At 42.6% G+C, this 23935-nt stretch overlaps 1 protein-coding gene across 2 annotated transcripts in view; it reads left to right on the top strand.

Moving 5' to 3' along the window:
- Positions 1–1143: 1143 nt before the first annotated feature.
- The window catches only part of LOC307237545 (xenotropic and polytropic retrovirus receptor 1 homolog), a gene marked incomplete at both ends in the record, with an annotated part of 37907 nt that continues 15115 nt past the window's right edge, over positions 1144–23935 (top strand). For both annotated transcript variants that reach the window (XM_080010280.1, XM_080010279.1), the window contains 2 exons: positions 1144–1212; positions 19039–19090. In XM_080010280.1, coding sequence (XP_079866406.1) covers positions 1144–1212; positions 19039–19090 — 121 coding nt within the window. The remainder of the gene's footprint in view (positions 1213–19038; positions 19091–23935) is intronic.

Below are 23935 nucleotides of genomic sequence, written 5' to 3'. Positions count from 1 at the left end.
TTCTTATCCAAACATCAGCCCAACGAAGCTCGTGTGGAGCGACACTGACCGACAGAGGGAGGCGGAGGGGGGGAGAGAGCGGGAGGGACCCGCGGCTAGCGCCCTGCCCCGACCGCTTGTTTATCAGAGGGCGGACAAGCCGTATTCCCCTCCTCCCAGCCTTCCACCTTCCATCCCTTATCCCCGGCAGGTGGAGAGGGGAACGCAGTTGCCCAAACCCCCGTGGCCGCCCGGTCGCCCTGACACGTTTGCACCCAGGGCTGAAACGAGCTGTTAGCAAGCCAAGTGTTGTTTGCCGAGGCTGCGTTCACGTCCGGTGGAATTTGCAGAATTTAACACTCGTCCGCCCGCGAAAACAACATGGAAATGTTGATTAATAACAGAGCAATATAAACTGAATAAACGTATGTTCGCCAGTTTACACATGATGCTATACGTGAGCTTCCCTGTTACCATCTCTATATGTGTGAACTGCTTTTTCACCAGACTATAGATGGGCAATATGGCAACACACATATGTACTATAGCAGCTCATTACTAGTATTATCATGGTATAGTATTGATATCAAAGCTCCACCTTCTTCTCCATTAAACCTTCACCTTGTAGGTGTGGACATGTCTTTTCATCCTCATTTCGTTTAGTTTTTAAATCTCTTTCTGGACTTGCACTGTTTGTTGCTGTAATATCCGCACTGCAGCCTTATCCGATCTTGTCTTATTATATTTAAAGGGTTACCGAACGGGATTTCTCGGTTCAAATGAACTATTAACGGGGAAGACTTTATAAAATAACCGAGTTTAAATAAAAGGGGAAGAAAAACCCCCAGAAGAAGTGACATTGGGTTTACGCTGACGTGAGCGGGTGTTTCCACTGGAGTCTCGTTGCTCCGTCTCCCCCTGTGTGACGTGAACGCAGCACCAGTACTAGAGCGGCGGGTCGCCAGAGCCGCTCTAATCCGCGGAGGAGCAGCACCGTCGGCGGGTCACGTCGGCCGAACCACCCGCTGTGGCATTGACGTCCTCTCGAAACGAAAACAAAAAAAAACAACAACAAATAAACCCAAACCAAGACGGTTCAGGGGATTCGTTTTGACCCGCTGACAGGGACGACGGGACGACGGAGTCCCGGGGGAAAACGTCGGGATGAAATTCACGGAGCATCTCTCGGCGCACATCACCCCCGAGTGGAGGAAGCAGTACATCCAATATGAGGTACACCCAGCCCGGGCTCACCCCGACAGCCGCTGCTAGCCGCTAGGCTAACCCGCTAGCCGCTAGGCTAGCCCGCCGCTAGCGCACGGCGTTAGCTGCCTTCACAGCCGGAATTGCACACAAAATATCTCCGTTTTACCCACACGCACTCGTTATGTTTGGTATTTTGCGTTGTTTTCGGTGGATTGTTTTTTTTTTTCCTTTTAATGTTTTTTTTTTCCAACGTTCCTTTCTCCCATCATGTAATCCGAACCAGAATCTGTTTATTGGGCCAAGTTCATTTTCATATACAAGGAATCTGTTTTGGTGAGGGTCGGTGCATTGTGGTGCAGATAGACGAGCGGAATAACACAGGCACAGCCGTCTGAAAACACAATAGAATCAGAACATACATCACGTTCTAAGTGGCGGCAACGATGCAAGTGTTGACTGGGTCGGATACGATTATTGACATGGCTGCACTGACATCCAGTCAATGACAGCACCAGCAAACTGCTGTCATGGCACGGGCACTCAAAGTATGTAAGTATAGCTCACTAACGGGTACTGAAACTACCCGGTACAGCTGGTACAGCTCACTAACGGGTAGAAACTACCTGGTACAGCTCACTAAACGGTAACTAAAACTACCTAAACGCTGCGTGACGCTTGTGTGTTCGGGAGACAAAACCGTTTGACTGAGTCATCGTTTCTTCAGCAGATCTTGATGCATGTTCACCCCCCTCTGTCTGCCCCAAACTGCTGAGCAAGCGGCAACTGGCTTCTTGTTTTTTAACATGGGATCAACAAGTTCAAATGTCTGTGTGTGACAGAGACAGGCATGTTAGTCAACCTTTGCTCTGATAATACAAACTAAGCGTTCATTGACTCAATCTATGAGGGGGAAAAATGTTTGATTTGAATAAGTGTTCTGTTATTGGGCACAAATTGCTTCCACGCTGTAATTTTACTAGGTCTCCTGCCATTCCCCTGTTCCCTATGAGCAATATCACCTTTAATATATGTGTCATGTCCGGTACTGTTTTTGCACAAAATTTCTCTGTTAAGACGAAACAAAGGATGTCCATTTCGCCGTTGCCCTTTTCCTCCGGTGTAATATGATCTGAACTTTGAAAGCCGTGTATGAGACAACAGAACTGACTGTCCGTTCTTGACTTCTGGGTTTTGAGTGGCCTCCTTGTAGTTTAAATTCTAAGTGTAAAGTGTAACACAAGCACGTCGTATAAAGTTTAATTCAGTTGAAGCATTAACTGCATCACTGTGTCCATCCCTATATTCAAGCTATGGCAATTAGTGTCGGTTTGCCATACCCATTAGCTGTCGAACTTGTGTACAGCACAGAACCAACATTTATTAGTTCTAATGGTGTGTAAAACGCATCTGTGTGTGTTTGTTTTCTCAAAAACAATATTCATGTTTTAGAGACATTTTAAATTGTCTTGAAGTCTTATCAAGCTGCTATGGAGGCAATGCAGCAAAACGGAGTTCGGACTGAAAGTGTGTGACTTGCATGCCAGTTGTCATATAGTCAATATTCACATTATGAGTCAATATAGCCAACATTAACAAATGTTAATAGCCTACTGCACGGTATTCTGCCCCATTTCCCCATTTCCATTGTGTTAGAAAAGCCGTGTACAGCCTTTAACCTTCACTCTGCAGCACAAGCCGATAAACTGAAACTCTCCCTCACCAATGCCCGATTTACCAAAACAAAGTGTTTCGGGGGGGGGGGGGGTGTGTTCTCTGACATGGTAGTTCAAGTTCAAAATGAGACAAATGTAGATTTGAGTATTAAAAGAGGCGGTGAAACTAGGTAAGGAGAGGAAGTACATCAAGTCACATAAGAGTTACCAGAGTTAAGCTTGAAAACACGTGATGAAATGGATGAAATGCAAAGTGCAGTTCATGTTGGTAAAGGCCTCAAGACCAGACATTATGAACTATTATGAAAAGACTTTGTCATGGCTGTATGAGTTACAGTGACACCAATACATTTGGAGGTAAATTCGGTATTCAACATATGCAAACAGCAAGTTGAACTATTTCAATAACATGTGTTTTAACAGTCATTTACATGGCGTGAAATGCAGATAAATATCCTAAGTTATGTGGGGAGGGAGTTGGAGTTGACCTCGATTCACACCAAAACCACAAACCAAACACCTCCCGCTTTGCCTTCGAGAAAGGTATGAATGGATTGTAGCAAGAATATTTCGGCTGTTTCTGTTGTGCTCTGTTTATCCCCCCGGCTCCTTCCACTCTTTCCCTGCAGCGAGCAGCAGTACTTGCAGGTTCTGGTGGCGGTCGTTGCAGCATTTTCACAAGTCATCCTCTGTGCACTGCGCTGCCTCACACGTCCGTCCAGCACAGTGGGACTGCAGCACTTTTATTCTGTGTCATCGAGCCAACATTCCCCCAACACCAAAGCCTTCCTGTTTACACAAGATGGGACGTTTGGTTCAGTCTGGAAGTCTTTAAAGCGTTCAATGAACCAGGCTTCTGTGAAGCAGTATTAACAAAAATGTTTATCGGCTGATGAATGGGAGTTATCATCAGTCTATCAGCTATTGACCCATTGCGTGTTGGCTTAGTTGGGAGGTCCTTGTAACACTGCTACCAAGCTTTGTGCCAGAAGTCTTTCACAGGTACTGTATTTGGAATGGAATCTGAACTGCACCCGTACAAATACAAAATTCCCACACGAGGTCAATCCGTCCATCGGCGCCACTGTTACCAGCTCTAAGCTACCTGAATGTCCAGTAATTCCACAGATGTGGAGATGAAAGTGAGAAATAAACCGACCGTCGTCGAGGGAATGTCCTCTAGCGCAGAGGTTCCCAACCACCGCAGGCCCGCAGGCCCCACGGTGCAGGCTGCGCCGCACCGTGGGGCATTTGCCACCGCACCGTGAGAACGGATTGAGTAAATTAAATTCATCTAGGGTTATTTATTTGCTTTGTTTGGAGGAAATATTGCTCTGATCGGAACTGCGGAATCCAGAGTTTCCATCAGAACAAATTGCTGCCAGTCAACGTGTCCTGGAAGATTTCAATTCCCCGGACAAATTGGAGAGATTCCGGTCAAATATTATCTGTGTTTTGAGCTTAAAAAAATGATAGGCAGGCTATAGAAGTAAGAAATCAGGAAGGCATGTATATTTTTTATTGAATATTCAAAATAAAATTTGTCCCGTCGGTTAATGCCATTTTAAAAACGGATAAATAAATGTAACACATATAGCGATTTGAAAACAGTTTCCGTTCGTGAACAATAAGTAAAAAGTGCAGCTGCTTTAATGAACATTTCACTTAAATTAATTTTGGATAAAATCAAAAACAAAATAAATATGCCAAAGTTTGTTGTTGCACATCTTATCGACATTTTACATAATGGAAATTAACCGTCCGCTTTGGGTCAGAACTTAAATATCCAAATAAACTATGGATGTATGTGTCCTGTTGTCAACGACACATCATCTTTCTGCTTCTCCTCAGAGTTCTCGACGCTGCGGCTCCATCTCCGCTCCGTATGTATTTACAAGCGCAAGCTGTCCACGAGGGAGAGTGCGGGGCTTATTTCTATATCGACAAACGTGATTGGTTAGAGGTGAAAGGTCAGCTTAAGATCGTCCAAACTAATTGGCTCTCTGTTGCAACTTGCGGAACGCGGAAATGAACAGATCTATTTTATTTCGACTTTAAGGAAAAAAATATGGTGATAATTATCCTTTTATCGCCCAGCACTAATTAAAATTGCGCTGAGAGGGAATTATGATGGGAAACCGACGTGAGCACGGCTCTCTGTGCGTCCCGTGTCCCATTCATATTTGCATTGAACAGTCAAATCTGATTAGATTGACAAAATTCTGTCAGCCCCTAGCACGGCGCAAAGCTGAAGTGACAAGTGGAGCAACTGACAAGTTTCTCCAGAAGTCCCTGAACGTAAGATGAAAGACAGTCAATGAGCTTAACAATTGTCAATGAACCTAGCAATTATTGTGTTTATATTTCATATCCTCCTGTTACTTTTACCATTTAAAAAAAGAAAAGTGTGTGTGTGTGTGTGTGTGTGTGTGTGTGTGCGTGTGTAGTGATGACGGTAATGAGCTAAATACTGCGGTGATGCAGTTATTTTCACAGCCCTAATCTCACTATAAAGGAAGGAATATCTGTTCTCCGTCTGTCCAATCTGTCTGTGTGTCCTTTGATTTTCTTGACAACCGATCTACCGTGTCCAATCTAGTTCACACACTTTCTGTCAGTGCGCATTACAATAACAGGATAAAATAGAAGCTTACAAAATGCACAGGGATAACATTTCAATGGAAAATTATAAATAAGGGGAATCATAAGTATATGAGTAACTTGTCCAGACACGTAGGAACGGGGCACGACTTGTAGACTCATTAAGATTATTATCTGTGCATAACGCATGGAGTGGGTGCGACTGGGGAGTCGCAGCGAAAGTGCCTCCATTATGCACGGTTTCGTTCCATACCATTCCATGCACACTTGTTTAGTTCCATAAGTAGAAGTAAAATAAAATAACCTACGTCCAAAATAAAAACACAGTTTTGGCGGGCCGATCGCCGGCACCCCATCGCTGGCATGTCCATTGTCTGTACCGTCGGAGAGGGAGACAGGTACACAAAATGCACTCTGCACGAATAGATACTGGTGTCTAAATTACAAAAGATGACAATACATCCCCCCCTCGTTAAACTTGAGTAAATCAACTAAATTGTTCCAATAACTGAGGAGCCCCTTTCCACTGTTTGCCTGGCTCAGCAGCGCTCCATGGGCTGCAGTCTGTTTGTTTGCACTCGCAGTTGTAGCCCATAACTCTGCTGTTGCTTGTTGTTTGAGCCAGCTGGGGGACTGGCCCCGGGCCCAGCGGAGCCTCTTCCAAGTAGAGCCGTGGCTGAGATGTTTTGAGTTCCGGGCAGATGCATGCTGACCAAGGGCAGTTCCACGCACGTCATGTTATCTCATGGCAGCTGGGTTTGGGTCAAGATGCACAGCGGTGCAGTTAGATACGTAGAAATGCCCTTACAAGCTGCTGATACGAAGAACAGCATTATGGGGCATTCTCGGATTTCATCTTGGCTAACTTTTAAAGGCGTAACGATTTGGAAACTGGTTTTAACGTTAAAGATGCAACTGCATCAATACGTGGACACCTGGATGGATCGAAATGTACTGTGAACCGGTCGACGGCCATCCACTGTTGTGTTCCAAGGCCGAACTAGGCAGTCCCTTAGTTGGGTGTAAAATATTTGTTTTGTACAAGTAAATGGGGGGGGGGGGGCTCTCCTCCAATTCTCAGTTAGGTTTCCATTTCTAATTTTCCATACAAGTAGGAGACAAAATAAATAGAAATCTTTCTCTAAATCCCTGTTCAACCTGAACCCTGCGCTGCGTCTCAACATGCCGTTCATAGCTTAAACGGGTTAATAATATTGTAATGCTCTAGACGGTGGAAGAAGCCACCCGGTTATTACACGCTGAGGTTTATTGCTACCTACTAGGCTACTGTTATGGCCATGACCGACGCCGTTGAACCGACAGCCAGACAACCCAAGTCCTTCTCCCGAGACTTGTGAACCGCCTGCAGCAAAACACATTAAAACTGACTGAGTTAACGATACTCCAACGCATCCAGGGTGATTACAATATTATATTATATAGTGCTGGGCCGGTTATTTTATAATCGGCGATAGACGGTCCTCGTCACACGCGCCCCAAAAAAGTCATAATCGCCAGTTAATGTCTTTCTAAAATGTATAAAATAATCTACCTTTCTTATAAGCATACATGAATACTTTCATGTATGCTTAAACACCACACAATCCCTCTAGAACAAAGCCAACAATACTTCACCCTGCAATAATCTCGCAGCTCTGAAGGAGGCTGTTTTTCAAGTTCACCGTGCTCCTGATCTGGAAGGGGCTGGGAAAAATTGCAAAGCAAGCATTGTTTTGAATCTCCCTTTTGGAGTAGACTATGTAATAATGATAATCATAATTTAAATTATTATTAATAATAATAATAATAATAATAATAATAATAATAATGGGTAATAACAATGCACCCGAACAGGTTTTTTTAGCAACGCTGGAAACAGTCTCACCCCCTGCCTGCTCCTCAAACTGAAGGAGGTGAACATGCTCGTCTTCTTGGCATGGAACCTCGACAAAGTCAAGTGAAAATCAAACAGGCCAGACATTGTCTATTACTGTTTGCTCGTTTGTTTATTTAACAGGGACAAGTAGAATAAACGGGGACTGTCCCAGGAAAGCGCATTTTGGCCTTATCCCTTAAGGCAATGCTGATCTATTTGATTTTGTTTTATTTATTTAACACTATCATACGTAAATGTTATGTTATTTCACATTTAATATCTGAAAATGTTAAGAAAGGCTATTTGTTTCTATTTGACTTAATTCAACCGTCACAGTCGGAAATACGCCCTTGACAGGCAATGCCGGTCTGTTTTACTTTGTTTTAAAATACCCTACTAATAAAAATAAACATTTATTTGATTAATTCCAAAATGTTTGGAAATGTTAAATCTCATTTCACATCAGTCCTTTGTCACTCGAAGTTGATGTGAACACAACTGGAAAAAATGTAAATTATGTTTGTTTTCGGTTTAACCGGCTGTTGGATAACAATGAACAGAACGCAAAAATGCTGCAAAGAGTGCTGCATCTTGATGTTTTTGGCAAATTAGTGATAACGATTAGCTTATTACAGTAGCATAATAGACAAACAGCTGATAGTAGCATCTAGTTACTATAGCAGTTCTATAGCAACGAACGCAGCCCTGCTGGCTCTGTACATGGAACACATCAGGAACCAACAGGGCATCATTGGGCTCAGCCCTGCACAGCACATTTCCGGCTTTAGGGGATGAGTGATGTGATGGGTGGTTGTCCCAGATAGATTTGAAAAGGGGGAAAAATACCTAGTTTTTTAACTATTTATATTGGGTGTAAACATTATCGTAACAATCTTTTGTATATCACAATTTCTGCATGTCGGTTAAAAATCGAATCTCTAACATACATATCAACAGTGCATCACATTGAAGTAGTTGATAATGGTAAGTATGATATCAGATAAAAACTATTGGAAGCAATATTCTATCTAATATTTCAATGTAACTTCATATGTGTTCATCATCATAAAAATAGACAAGAACATTTAATTGTGTAGCACAATATTATTATAGGATGTCTGCAGGTCATTTAAAAAGCGTTCAGTATAGGGATGCAAATTTAAAGGAATTTCCCTGATCAATAGTTGTTAACCTCAACAAACAATCGTTGATTAATTGATAACATTAAAGCTAATGACGGCCAGGGGTTGCGTGGAGACCTACGCAACGTTGCGCACCTCTGAGATTTTGTGACTTGGCACGACGAACGTTTCTCCTCAAAGTCGATCGCACTAAAACGATCCGGGATCCCTTCCGGAGAAGTGCAACAGTTTAAAATCTAAAGTCACCTACCTGGAATCCCAGGGCAGAAGGAACAGCCTGGTGTTTGTGTGTTTGAAGGAGGGCCTGTTTGAGACTTCCGATCCCGACCCAGAAATGGCAACGATCCTCCCATACGTATTGGATCCAGACGAGTCCGACCAGGTACCAGAGGTGGAGCGGCAGCAGAAAACCCTGCGTCTGCGACCCGGCCCATCGGAACCACTGACACCGCGCATCGTCCGCACGCTGAAGTGGAGTGATCGACAAAACGTCTTCAAAGCACCGAGGACCAAAACAGGATTGAAGTGGCAGGGAAAACCTTTCTGCATATTCCAGGATATCCCAACGGGATATGTTAAAGTTTCTATCTTTGATAACATTTAAATTTATAAACAAATAGGAAAAAGTCTAAAGCAAATGTCTAAACACAAGTGTAAACTTGTATAGGTTTATAATGCCTAGTGTGCTTATTTTTAGAGAGTGAAAGAGTCAAGAGGCTTATTTGTCACATACATATACATAAGGTCAAAGATATATGCAGTGAACTTAAAAGTAGTGTAAAACAGACAAGTAAAGGATAAATAATCAGTGTTTTCTTTTTGTTTATTATACTCGCACCTCGGCCGCATAACTGCCGATCCTGACGTCAAAAAAGTCAAATAATAGCCGATGTATCGGCCAAACTGATATCGGTCGGTCTAGTCTCAAACTTACAAAGCACAGAAACGATGGGGAGTTAGGGATACCGAAAATATATACATATTATTTGGCCTTTAATGTCAAATAAATAGATGTCAGTGCTCTGGACCTATCTCAAGCGGTGTGAGGTCGGCAGCTGGATATGGCAGAAAATTGTTGATGATTAAAAAAAATAATATATATATATATATATCCCTCTCTCTTTTGTGGTATTGTACAAAGGTGGATAAAAACACTAGGAACCCAATTATTAGTTTCTCATGTGAAATAGCAAAGATAATTCAAAATAAATGTCCAATCAATGGATTAGTGTTGCCTTTGTGTCCATTATGGTAGAACCCATTATTGCTACTGCTGGAGGGAAGACTCTGATTATTTTTTGTGAAAAAGTCATAATGTAATGAATTTGGGCCAAACTAAAGCACGAGAGAATAATGAGGTTTAACGAGCAAAAACCAGAAATCATTAAGGTTGAAATTAGCTTCAACCTGAATGATTTGTGTTTCCTGGCAAGTATCTACAGCTGTAATCTATGTTGCAGAAACTCATATCAAGTAAATTGAAAGAGATTAAAATAGTAGTAAATAGAGGCAAAGTATCTTTACAACTTCCTACTTACAGCTCTTTCGGTCTGCTGACCCCTGTCCACCCCTGAAAGCACCTACAATGGACACGTGAGCGTCAGAACTGGACCATGGAGCAATGGATGAAGGTGGCCTGGTCTGATGAATCACCTTTTCTTCTCCATCATGTGGATGTGTGGGGTTATGGTCCGATCTGATGGAGAATCTATGGGATGCGCTGGAACAAGTCTGATCCGTGGAGACCCCACCTCACAACTTCCAGGACTTTTTGGCATGGCTGTGGAGAGAGAAGATCTTCAATACATGTGTTATGACACTGCCCGGAAACCAGACAATTTTGGGAAGGAGTCCAAAAAGTGTCATGTTTATTATTAAATTTGGATTGTATCACTATGCCCAGAACTGTGTTTATTGGGAGTTATAGTGGATGGATTGAAATCTGCAGTAACGCAGTGCCTGACGATATTGGCATTCCTTTCTGTGAAAAGAATCATTATTATGAAATGGAAAGTAAGGAAATTTAAATTGTGTTTGTTTGAATTACTGGCTAAAGGACATTATAACACTGATAATGATGGAATGTGCAGCCTCAGCCTGGTAGGGGCCTACATGGAACATGGACACTTTTAAAAGACTATAAATAGGAGACATTTAGTTTAAGAAGTGTTTTGACTGTTCAAGGTACAGTATAAAGCCAGTACAATGAATAGAAACCTGAACCTTAGTAGACCTAAGTAGAACGGAGAAGTCCTGTCGATAAGGATCTGTGATACAGTGGTTTCCTAAGCAAGTTCATTATATTTAAATATTTTTGTCTGTTACCTCTGCCGTACTGTACTTGTATTGTGTATTTGCGTTGTTTGTATATGGTCTTTGTGTTTTTTTTAATTTTTTTGTTTTTGTTTTTGTTTTTTTGTTTTTTTGGGGGGGCGGTGTTGTAATCAAAATGTAAATAAATAAAAGAATACCAGACACATCCATAGCCTACTGCTCTCTGGATACCAGACCACTTAGTGTCCTTTCTCTATTAGGTTGACATGCATAGTATTAGGTTTGACAAAGCTTATTGAATTTCCTATTGGATATAAGACATTGTGTACAGTATCAAACTATGGGGAGTGTTTCTCTGGGATGGAGGGCACGAAAGATGGACAGTTGGTTTGTTTTACGTTTATGATGATGAAAGAGTTACAGAAAGGGGCAAGGAATAACTTTTATTTCAGCATGCCACAGTGTCACAAAGGCCACAAACGTCACTTTCCACGCTCACTATTTTATCCATCTAATGGGGTTTCAGGGTATGAACTACACCACTGAGTCCTCAAGATACCTGCTGTGCTCATTTATTTTATGCTCGCAATAATGCTCTGAAACCATATCCTGATGTGTTTTATTTTCAATTTGGTGTTCTATCTAGGTCTGGGTTTCACTAAAAGTGGACCTATTGTTTTTTACCAAGTAAGTATATGGCCTCTGAGTTCCCCAACACATTTTTATATTTTTTATTTTTTATTTTTTTAATTTTTGTGCTGATAATACCACTCAGATTATGCATTTGAGCCATTCTAACATGCGTCCAATCCACCCTGTCTGAAAACGGGCTGTTTCAGCGGGAGGAGGCCCCCACCCTCCAGAGGCCCCTAAGTTCTGTGAGCCAATGGGGTTTGAGCTTTACTCCAGATTGTGTTGCATTTCTCTGTTAACTTTTACTGATTTCCCCTTATCTGTATACTAAAAATCTGTTTCTGAACAAATTTGAGAGGAGAAATAATCAATCCAGTTGTTGAATCTTCACTCATACAAGATCTACAAGGCCTCGTTTAAATGTTTGTTCTTACTTTCACCGCAGTGTCTGGAGCAGCGGGGAGCTTGGAGAAATCAGCGGGATCTGGCGGGGCTTGGGGCGGACTTTCTTTTATTCAATTACGGAATCGTCCGGAAAATAAAAATAAATACATCTAGGGTTTTGTTTGGAGAAACGGAGAGGATCACGCACTGCAGGCTGCAGTGCAGTCCTACCGTGGGGGCACACACAGACAAAAACACTAAGTAACATTAGTACTAACATTTCCCTAGTCTGCAATTTTGTCACAGTTGCTATTAATTCCTCTTTCTTTCAAAATATTTGTGCTGGTCTCTGCAGCACTTCCCATGATATGCTCTTAGCTTCGACGCTAGCATGTCTGATCGTGCTCCAGGAGTGGGTGGAGTTACTCAGATGGGGGGTGGTTCTAATTCTACTAAAGTATTACTGCGACGGCATATATTAGGGCAGCAAAGCTGAACAGCTCGTTTTCAGACATGCTTTCTGAAACGTACAGCTCACAAAAACTGACTGAGTTGTCTTTTTTCACTGTGTGTGCGTGCGTGTGTGTTAATAGACCCATCAGAGACCCAAATGTATGTGCACAAGCACTGAATAAGTGAGTTTTGCATTATAGGGCCCCTTTCAACATGATTATACCAATACAATGCCTTGACTTCAACACCAGAAATTCTTTAATTCCAGTTCTCTATTTTTAACACAGGACGTACCGAGATAAAGGTCATATTTATTGAAAGTATGCAAACCTTTAGTTTTATTTGTGGCCTACTGACTTCAGCTAATTAAATTTGATATTAGATAGCAAAAAATATTTTTCATTACTCATTATTAATTCAGTTTGGTGGATACCGTAAAAGTGCACCCAGCCCGAGCCCGGATTTTTAGTTTAAACAAAGCAACTGACTGAATATCTGAATTAACAGTGAGATGTTTCACTCAATGTCTCTGTCAGCACTGTGTATAATTAAGGACCCAACAGTGGAAACAAAAGGAAAAATATATATGTCTGCATTCTTGTTAAATATAGGACCAGTACACAGTACATACATTGTGATTGTTTATCAGTATCACCTAGTTGTTTTACCTCAGTGCTGCAGAACTCAGCAGAATGCGTCATGGGAGACTTGTTGCTGCAATCAGCTGAGCAGGACGTACAGAGGGATGATAAGTTAAGAGAAAAGGTCACTGAAATAATGATGTTTTAGCACTGTGAAATAGCAAATACGCCAATTTCTGCTTGGCCTATTTGCTATTTGGCTGAATTAATAAAAAATGCTGGAAAGTTCGATTGAATAGGTGACTCTGTTTTGATTTCTCTCCTGCGCTGGTGCATCGCTGATACTTTGCCACAGCAACCGTTACCATGGCAATGAGCTATGAAGCCACATGTGCTATATTGTATTATGAATATCTTGTATGGGGTTGACTGATATCTTGAGTTGAGTGCATCGTCCCCCGCTTAAGGACAGAAACATAAGAGGTGAATGAGAGAATCAAGACCATTCAAGAATTTGGTCATGAGGGACAAGAAGATGGGGCATTGAGTCTTTATAGTCCTTGCTGTGTCACATGACTTGTATTAGTAATATCGCTTGCTCAACACACACACATATATACTGTATGTGCCAGCGCAATGCAATCATGGCACAATCTGAGATCTCGCTGGTTTTCCAAAGAATGTGTGTAAGCCTAAATGTCGCTGATGGGTACCATGTACATTGCAATTTGCATTTTGATGTCAGGGGATTGCGTGCTAGCCCCTGACTGGACACTACTGAATAGCACACACACATGGGTGGTTTGCGGGGGCGGCCACTATTCTCTTTGGGAATGTTTGATTGGCTGGGAATTTGAAAACAGTGCTGGCGTCATCAGTGCCCCACACGGCCCGACGTCACCGCCCCCTTACCAAGCGTATCTCTGGAAAGTCCATGAAAGACGATGGCTGTTTTCGATCACCACCCCCCAGTGTCAGCGTGACTCTATAGTCTCTTGCAGTCGGGCTTCTTCACAAAAATATAAGGCACCGGGTACTCTTACAACCGGTCGAGTTAAGAAATCTGGCCTTGGGGAAAACCAGAAAACAGTTGTGGAAGATTATTGGTTCTGTGAGGTTTTCACAGGACGCATGATGAGAACATAATCCACTTATGATTCATATAATCCAACTCTGACAGTTTTGTGTCATGATGCGTTTCTCTCCACCAAGGAGATAGGGAGGGGAAAAAGAGAGGGAGGGAGCGAGATAGAGGCAAAAATAGAGGAATGCACAGAAGAGATTAGGAAAAAACAGGGGGAGGAGGGGCGGGGTGGGAAAGAGAAGAAGACAGTGGGTAGCAACAAGAGAGCTCAGGGTATTATGGGAAAAAAGGGTGAGAACTGCACGGAGAAGGGGGGCGGGAGGCCCGGGCGGATGAGATGATTAAATGAGAATCGTGACGGAGGAGAGAACGTGAGGTGATAAAAAAGGGAGATGGAGAGGGTGAGGGAGAGGTGTTGGTTATGGACACACACTTCAGCTCTCCCACACGCACTCCAACAGAGTTGTAGTCGGGTGATGCGGAATGATTCCTGCATGTGGCGACGGGGTAATGGCGTGCGTGCCAAGAAGGAGGCTCTGTATTGGTTAGAGAGAGAGAGAGAGAGAGGGAGAGAGAAGACATTTTAACATCGGTGTCGCTCGCTCGCTTCAGTCGAGCTCTGACTAAGGAGAGAGAGAGACACTGAGACTGAGGAGAGAGAGAGAGAGAGACAGGGAGACGGTGAAGAGGGATACTGAGGGAAGAGAGAGAAAACGTGTGAGGGGGAGAAAGGGTGGAGGTTCAGAAGTAGGGTTATCTAAGAGGATCAGCAGAGTCCTTCCTGAAGTGCTCTGTGTTTTTGTTTTGGAAACTTAGCACATGCTGAGCTAGCCTACTGACGGCACACAGGCTCACACCAAAGGGGGGGGGGGGTGTGTGTTCGTTCTTTGCAGTGCTAATGACAGTATGACTTTGGTTCAGCTACCAAAGTGTTCTGTCACCTTTACTAACCGTCTAATTTTAGGAAAGAAACCATCCAACATCCTCTCGAGCTGTAGGCACTAAAAAGCATAAAGCCTGTGTAGGCAACGCTGGAAAAGATATTCCCACCACCTCAAGTGACCAAGAAAAAAAACATCAGTCCCTCAGAAGAATGCAAACTTTACAGAAAAGATAGTGACGAGGTGACGACAGGGTGAACCCAGCGAAAAATGCTTTAATGGCGTTGTCGAATCTGTGGCATCATCCGCCGAGCAGACAATCTTGTGGATTGACGCTTTAATGTGTTTTGAAAGTAATGACATTTTCTTCAAGTAGCGGAGAAAGGAGTTTCAAACTTAAGCAAGATCGAATTAGCCCGACATTGCCAGACCAATTGGCAAATGTGCACCTTTCGGTTCAATTTCCAAGGCGTTATCATCGCGCGCAGACCGAAGCGTCTCTGGATGCAACTGGGTAGACCTACAACCAATCAGAGTGTGACATAGCGCTGAGCGACGGAAAAATGGTGACCAGCGGGGCCAGTTGGTAAATTAAACTTTTACCAAATCCTGTCGGAAGTGCGGCAAACACACCTTTCTTATCAACAAAAGCTTTAAGTGCAGTTTTTTGTTTTTCCTTTTCGAGAAAATATGCCGTCCATTTCGTTTAATCCTGACAGCAGATTCAACAGACTGTTCTGCATCAGCGGCACCCATCTTGGTAAGGTGCGTCCAAGGTATTTCTCTTCTGTATCGTCATGGTATCAATCCTGCCTCGTATTAGATAAATGGTTGTGTTTGGCCCATCCTTGGCAAGGTCGGGTGGGTCTGTTCCTATGGGAGGGTGGTCGGGAGGTATCATGATGAAACATGAGCTGCAGATTATTCTGGTTCCCAGGAAGCACGGTGGGAATCAAACTCACTGCTGTTCGACTCCAGCAATAACCGACCAACTGTCAGATTGCACCCAGTGATGTGTAAGATGTAAAATGGAGCCAGGGAACTGGGTCAAAGGCAATGCTGTGTGTAGGTTTAGTGCTGAAATTACTGTTCCAGCAGATTATTGTTACCCCCAACCCCCAAACATATTAGTAGAATAATCTATATGGACGTCGTCAAGAATGAGCAACTTGTTAGTTTCCGTTTTCACAGTCAATTTAGCCACGTCCGTTCCTATATCTCCCATTCCGCATGTGTGCACCGTCTACCTTTTTCTACCGTCCAAATGTGGATGTTGCAGAAGACATGCATACAAACATGCCTTTCAAGTTTCAGTGTGCTTTGGTTACACACTGCTGGCCTGTTTGCAGTCATTGACTTTGACAGTGCAGGACTACTGTATAAGGGAGCGCTCTATTTTCATCATGTTCCGCCCTTGGGTCCATCGTTTCAAGGTGTTATTCATATCCCCGGGCACCAAACATCCAGTACGTCCCTAATTTCACAAGAAAGACGACGCTCAACACCAAAGCGGGATGTCCGAAAAATGTTTTTGGTGGAAACGGGATCAAGGTGTAAATTGTACACACACCTTGCACACGCTTGTAAGTCTTGCTTCCTGGTTGTCCAGTACAGTTTCTGTAACCGATGCAAGTTTGGTAGAGCCCGACTTGGCAGCGGTCTGACTTGGAACTACAAAAAGACCGAACAGTAGTTTAAGAGTTATTTTGATCTCTGGACACTTTATATAATGCCGGTGAAATTTCCCTCAGCCAGTCAAACGGTCCATCAAGCAGTGGTAAACGTTACAGATTCCGTACGTTGCCTTTTTTTGGGGGTTTCTTTGGTTTTTAAAATAGAGCCATACTGTTCTCAGCGGCACGGAAAACCTTATCTGAGCGTGACAGGTTCTCACTCTGACGGTCCATGTAACAGGGCAGTTAGTTGTGTCCTGTGTTGTAACAGAACGCCTTCAGGGGCTTACACCTCCTGTGATGGAGGGAGGGAGGGAGGGAGGGATGGAGTGGAGGGTGGTTGTTTTCTTTGGCATGGAAAATGAAGACGGGTTATTACATCTGGCAAGAATATTTGTGTGCATTTCTCTCTCCTCCTATCTCCTCTGTTGAGAATCTTAACTTACAATGACATACAAGTGGGTTTTCAGTTTGTTTTTTTTGTTTTTTTTGTTTTTTGTTTTCTTATTGATCACAGGTTCCAACCTGGTGGTCTTATCTCGCCTGGTGGTCGACTCGTCTGTGTGTGTGTGTGTGTGTGTGTGTGTGTGTGTGTGTGTGTGTGTGTGTGTGTGTGTGCGTGTGCGCGCCAAACAAGAAATACCTTTTTTATATATGTTTTGCACTTGTTTAAGCTTTTGTTGTGATTGCAGCTGTATTGGCGATGTACTGTGTGCGCTGGTGAGTCACTCAATGTATCTGGCTGTGAGTGGGCTGCAGTGTGACCTTGTCTTGGCCTTGTGTCTGCAGCAGAAACTGGTATTATACCTCTATTCTGCTGTGGTTGCATTACCTGCTTGCTCTTTGGCGGGCTGTCACTAACTGGTTGGAAGGCTAGCCGACTGTTTGGTCGACTGGCTAGCTGTATATCTTACTGGCTAATTGGCTGATTGTTTAGCTGGCTTTTTGTCTCACTGGAAGGCTGGCTCACTAGCCAGTTAGCTTCTTGTATAGCTGGCTTGCTTGTTGGCTGGCCGGCTAGTGTGCTGGTTGTTTAATTGGCGGTTTGTTTGGTTGTCTGTTCAGCCAGCTCAACAGTAAACCAGTTGGTTGGCTGGCTATCTAACTGTTTGGCCCACTGGTTGGCTTGTTGTCTGTCTGTTTGTCAGACTTAATTGGCTTATTGGGCTAAGTGGATGGCTTGTGGGCTAGATGTCTACTGGCTGAATGTCTGATTGGCTGGTTACTCGGTTAACTGCCGGTCTTGCTGGCTGAATGGCATGTTGGCTGGATGTACAGTGGCTGAATTTCTGATTGGCTGGTTACTCTTGCTGGCGGGGGGGCTTGTTGTCTAGATAGCTGGTTAGCCCTTTGGCTCACAGGCTGAATGACTAGTTGGCTGTTTGTCTGGCTGGTACACAGTGTGGGCTTTGTTGTCCTGTGCGCTAGACAAACTTGAGTGACTGACTGCCCTGGTGTGCAACCCTCACAGAGGAGAGAGGATGAAAGAGGGCGACTGTGCTGCTGTCCATCGAGTGCAAAGCAGGGGGTGATGGAGAGAGAGTGATGGGGAGAGAGAGAGAGGGTGATGGAGTGTCTGTCCCTGCCTCCACTCTCTACAACAGACGGCCGGATGGACTACACAGCTAGCGAACCTCGGAAAGAGAAGGAGATCCTAAACCAACGGTTGAGCCAAGTTGCCGGGTCCAGATAAATCCAGACTGTCTCAATAAGATGCAGACCAATTGTAGCCTCTCCTGGGATCAGCATGCACCTCAGCATGCACCTCCATTGATCAATTCAGATCCGAAACAACCCCCCAATCAATATGCCAATACCGGTGCTTGTCTTTGCTGTTAGCCAATGAAAGGTGTTGTTTGGCATAGAGTTGTCACAGATAAAACCTGATCACATTTTATTTTTTTTTTCTTGAAATATACCGGTATTGCGACCATTTTTTTTTTAAATCATCTGATTCTCAATCATGCTTCTATCCAAATTTCACAAAATGTTTATATGAATGTATTATTAATATTCATGGCTTTTATTTTTTAGGTGAATGTGTACTATTACACTATGATAGTGGAATAAAATTAATATAAAATACAATCTAATTCCAAACAATCTAAAATAGAAAATCTATTTAGCATATTTTCAATCACACAGACTCGTGGAAGGATTTTCTTAAAATATATTGTCTCACAGAATTGCCTATATTGAGATAGGGTTGTTATTGTGGGAAATGCATCATGACAGTATCTCATCGTGAGTTACCTGGTGTTTCCCGCGCCTGTGGAAAGTTTTTGTCTTATCTGTTGTTTATTTACGGTTATTGGTTATTCACACTGCTGGGGGAAAAATTGGTCGAGCCTTAGTTCCCTTGTGCTGCTCATCCCTGGTTCCCTGGTGGGGAAAAAAGAAGCCTGCAGCCAAAAAACAACACTGCACCATAATTAACACCCTCAAGGTCATTACTGCTTTGGTAAATCAGTTAGCAGCACCTGAAGGCATGTCCGCAACCTTAATGTGCCCAATTATTATACAGAAGCTTATTTTGTTCTTCTCTTCCTTTCTGTTTTTCTTTCCCCTCTCTCTCTCTCCCTCCCCCTCCCTCCCCAGGCGTTTAAAGAGATGCTGTATTCGGCTCAGGACCAGGCTCCATCGATTGAAGGTAAATTTTGCACGCGGCCGCTCTGATTATATCAGAACCAGTAAGTAAGTCCCAATTTCTTCTCCTGCGGAGAAGGTGCTGCAGACCCGGAGTTCGACAGACACACTGTGCACTTGCTGAAAAATGTACTCTTGGGCCTCCTGGTGACTGAACCAGATCAGCAGGCATTCCTAGGCAAAACGCCTTCAGCAGCCACCCAGGTATCAAACCGGCCCGCGGCAATTTGCCTTTGTCTCTCCCTCTCTTTAAAAAGAAGAGATTGAACTGGAATGGGTGCCCCACCCTAATGTCAGTAGTGCCAAGTTCCTATGTGCCCAAATAACCTTAATAATAACAACCTTATTTTGCATAGCACCTTTCGTACACAACATCTATCTCCAAGTTGAAGCAGTCTTTGTTTTACTGTACACATAGCTCTTTGTGCACTCAGATTCACTGTTTGCGGGCCAACTTGGTTGGTTAGCTCGGCGCTCCATTCAATCACGCGTGCAGAGAATGGCAACGCTTGGAGTTTGCAACCAGACAGACGCGTCCTGCCTTGTAAATAAGAGCACATATGGTTTGATAACGTTTGAGTCTTTTGTCCATCATTTATCCTTCATCAACTGGGAATCGTGTCATCAATTTAAATGGATTTGCACATCTGAAATTTGACTACATTTATGCATAATGAAGTCTGCTTAAAGCCCCTGTAAGTAGTTTCTCAGAGTTTTAAGCGTGAATGTATTTTTGCATTTATATAAGCAATTCAAGCTAATGGAATGGTTACTTAGAAGCAACTTCTATACAATGATTCCAGATATTAGAAGTGCTTGTTATTAATTAGGCAATTGCATAGACTTATTTCCTCATACATCACTTACATTTACACTTTATATCGGTACCAATTTTCCTAAAACTGGTACGACTCTTAATACTTTCTCGTCCAAACAAATGTATTTTCCTCCAGAGAGTCAAACTCTCCCTCTCTGTAATGAGAGTCGCGTGCAGGCATTGCCTGGAAGCCAGTTTAATAATCAGCTCCCAGTTTCATGAACCGCTTATCACCGTTCAGCCCCCCTCAGTCCAACTTAAATCACTTTGGTTTGGGTCTGTCTCTACCAAATGTTGTTTATGGGTCGCTTGGTTTTGATTCAGCCAATGCCTTGTGTACAACAAAGGCTTAGATTGCGCGATGGAAAAACTAGAGACAAGGGACTTGTTTCAGCAGAGCATTTTGACATGGAATTTACTCCAATGTCAACGTTTGACACCATTAACGCGATTGGGCGTGGTTTCATCGTCTTCAGCGGACACGCCCCCAGTGTCAAAGAACAGAGGGAACTGCCTCTTTGTTTTCACGATTTTGAAACCACATTTTATATACTTTGCGATTTCTGTTTTATTTTATTTTATTTTTATTTATTTTTTTCTTCTTTAATCGTCCAAATTTGGCTTGGTGGTTAATAACATGTTTTTCTGTGGTGTGACTAACTCAGAACACATTTATTCTTGCCTTACAGGGACTTTAAATGAACTAAAAAGCACCGTCGCTGTAGCTTGGAAAGACCATAAACACATATATATATATATATATATATATATATATATATATATATATATATATATATATATATATATATATATATATATATATATATATATATATATATATATATATATATATATATATAACACACACACACACACACACATGGGATAGAGGAAGGATTGACGTGTGCAATAAGTCACAGGTGTAGGCTGTTTTCCCCCCATGTGACACTCTGAGACACTGTTAGCAACAGATGTCGCTCTCTCCTCCTGCAGTCAGACGGGTTGACTTCTGTGTCACATTGTGGTCCATGGAAGGTTTAAAGGTGCTGCATTCACTGACTGGCTGTCGGAGAGGTACAACTACTATGGTCAAATAGTTATGTAATTACTGGGTGTTGGCCACACGCGAGGATCACATTGTCCCTGCGAATCGCCTTTTTTTTCCGTTTAACTCATTCATTATAATACGCGACATAATCGTTTAACTCTATACATAGTGTCCTGTGTGATGCTTCCCAGTCATCTGTAATCTTCCCACACCTCCCTGCAGACTTTTCCACACCACTGCTTATCATTAAATTACATGATTGACCGATTACATCACAAGGTAATCTCAACATTTGACATTTGATAAGCCGGAACTGTAGGTTATTTACAGACACTGTCTGCTGGTGTCAACAGTTGCATCATGGCCAGACGGGACACTGTAAACCCTTCTTTTTTTGTTATGTGCGGCGCGGCACCGTTGTGACTATAAATGTCATTGGTTTGACTCACCAAGCTCTACCTTCACTAACTTGAGCAAGGCACTCGATGTCAAAGCTCCTCTCTGCACTTGAAGTCAGCAGCAGACTTTAGTTGTTAGAGCTGGATATTGCCTAAACCTTTTGATACAGATGCCATGACTTTGATACCAGTTCAAAAACAATTCTTCTTTTGAGAGATGTATAAAAAATGATATATACAGCACATATTTTATATATACACACAAAAAAACCCTGAAAAAACTGAGTACTCTGCAGTAGGACTGGGCGATAAAGCGATCTTGATCATTTTCACGGTAAAATCATTCACGATAATGATGATGAATTTATGAGATTTATTTTCTATACAGTTCGATACAGTGTCCGTTTTCCTCTACCTACAAATACACAACATAAACAGCCAATCGTACAGAGCAGAGAAACAACCATGTGACACAAACCGCCTGAGTACAGCAGGAGTGCCGGTGCTTCCTCAAGCAACAACCTGAAACTTGAACTCACCCTCCTCCCAACCCACACCCGGCGCTCTCCCGCAATTTGAGAGCGATTAAAGGAAGAATCAGCGATTGACAGCGACGACACTGAGAAATCAGAAAGAGTCAACTTTTCGGACTGTTCTCAGGCAACAATGATGTTCATAATATATATTTTAGGGCTGCAGTCACAAAATTTGAATTGCAATAATAGAATTTGAATATTCAAAACATTAAGTATTTGAATGCTGAAGTTACCTTTCGATTGTATTTTTAATAAATAAATAACTGCTTATAAATATAAATTGGCTTAGTGAATCAATCCACATGCAATGAGCAATAAAGTTCAGTGTAAGTTCATCCAGTTTGTTGCACAGTGAACATACATTAGAGAGAAATAATCTGGCACCTGTGCAAAGTCTGCGATGGCAGATTTCCTCCAGTGTTTCACTGTGTACAAGGGAAAGTCCATCTTTGACCAGAATGTCCAGTAATTCCACTGATGTGGCGATGACAGTGGGAAATAAACCCGACCATCACGGACGGAATGTCCTTCAGTGCAGAGGTTCCCAACTACCATTTGCCAGCGGGCCGCGAGAATGGCCGGGATTTTTTCAGGAACGATATGCAATCTGCTCCGCAGCAGCTGGAAACGGAGTAAATTAAAAACAGTTAGAGTTTTTATTTGCGTTGTTTGGAGAAAAAAATCGCCCTGACAGAGCTGCCGAACCGTGCGCAAGTCCCCCCCCCCCCCCCCCCCAACTAAATTTGAACATTACAATTTTTAATACATTTTAATATTAAAAATGAAAAGCATACAAATTTGAATGGGATAATAGAGGAATATCTGCAGCCCTGATATATTTATTTCTCTTTTAGTTTACATATTTATTGAATTTATTATTTTTAGTGTTTAAGGTAAAGCTATGAGAATACACTTAAAACTGTATGTTGAGCATTGTTATTATTATTATTATTATTTATCAATTTAAGAAACATATCGTCATAACATTTTTGGCCATATCGTCCAGCCCTTCTCTGCAACTACCAGGCTCTGCAAAAATGTCTAAGCATATGTTTGCAAGGAATTACTTTTGCAGCTTCACAGCAACACTTTTTAAGACTAATGTCTAATGCTCATATGATTACACCTATGCATTACAAATTACATTTTTTGATGATGTGACATCCTGTTATGACAACCTCATTCAGAAGCTACGGCATTTGATTCCCATGACCAAGACATGAATTAACCGCCGTTGGGCAATCCAAGTTGGAGAGTCATTGATTGGTTGATCAACAGAATACATAGCCTGCACAGTCACTGTTGACCTTGTGATTCAGAGGCAGTCCAAATACAACAGCCAATGTCAGTCTGTTGCCATGCTGCTCGTGGAGCCCGCTGACTGATCGATGCGTGGCTAGGTCAATCTAACAGGGACGTATGACCGATAAATGGTTCCACCCGTACGGTGTTAGTCATATGCACGCTGTAGCCAAATGTCTCTGAAACGTACAGTCATTATCTCTTCCCATTTTTGCCCTTAATCTATTTCTGATTCAGTTCATTCTTAGATTTTTCTTTCTTTAATGTGTGAGTCATGTCACACTCATTGGGTGCAACTGAAATGTGCTGCAGCTGTCAGGAGAATGAGATCTATTGACATATGTAAAAACATCAGTGTATTTCACCACAGTATCACTGGTGGCCTTAGTTCAAAGCCTCATCTGACTATTGACTGAGGCTAACTCTGCACACTAATACCGATACCAATTTAATACAATGTTATTTTGTTATTCATGAAACATGTAAATGGTCACACACTGCTTGAGAATAAAGTGCCTCTGCCTTTGTTTTTCTTGGGAGTTTTTTTGCAAAATAAGCGACATGACATCTACGCTCGCTGTGCAAATCTCATTCACAGTATAAAGATAACAGCCAACAGTATTGTCAATATTTTTCAATCAGCCACCAATGGAAAGCTCAGCTTCCGCCAGGGTTGACAGTGCAGACAGCAAGCAGTGACAGAAACCTTCCTTCCAAAGTTCTAGTTCCCCAACTTTTGCCCCCATGA

The sequence above is a fragment of the Zeus faber genome (genome assembly GCF_960531495.2).
Source record: "Zeus faber genome assembly, chromosome: 12".
NCBI classification, from domain to species: Eukaryota; Metazoa; Chordata; class Actinopteri; order Zeiformes; family Zeidae; genus Zeus; species Zeus faber.
The sequence above is the reverse complement of the archived record's forward strand: the minus strand, read 5'-3'. Positions and strand labels throughout refer to the sequence as shown.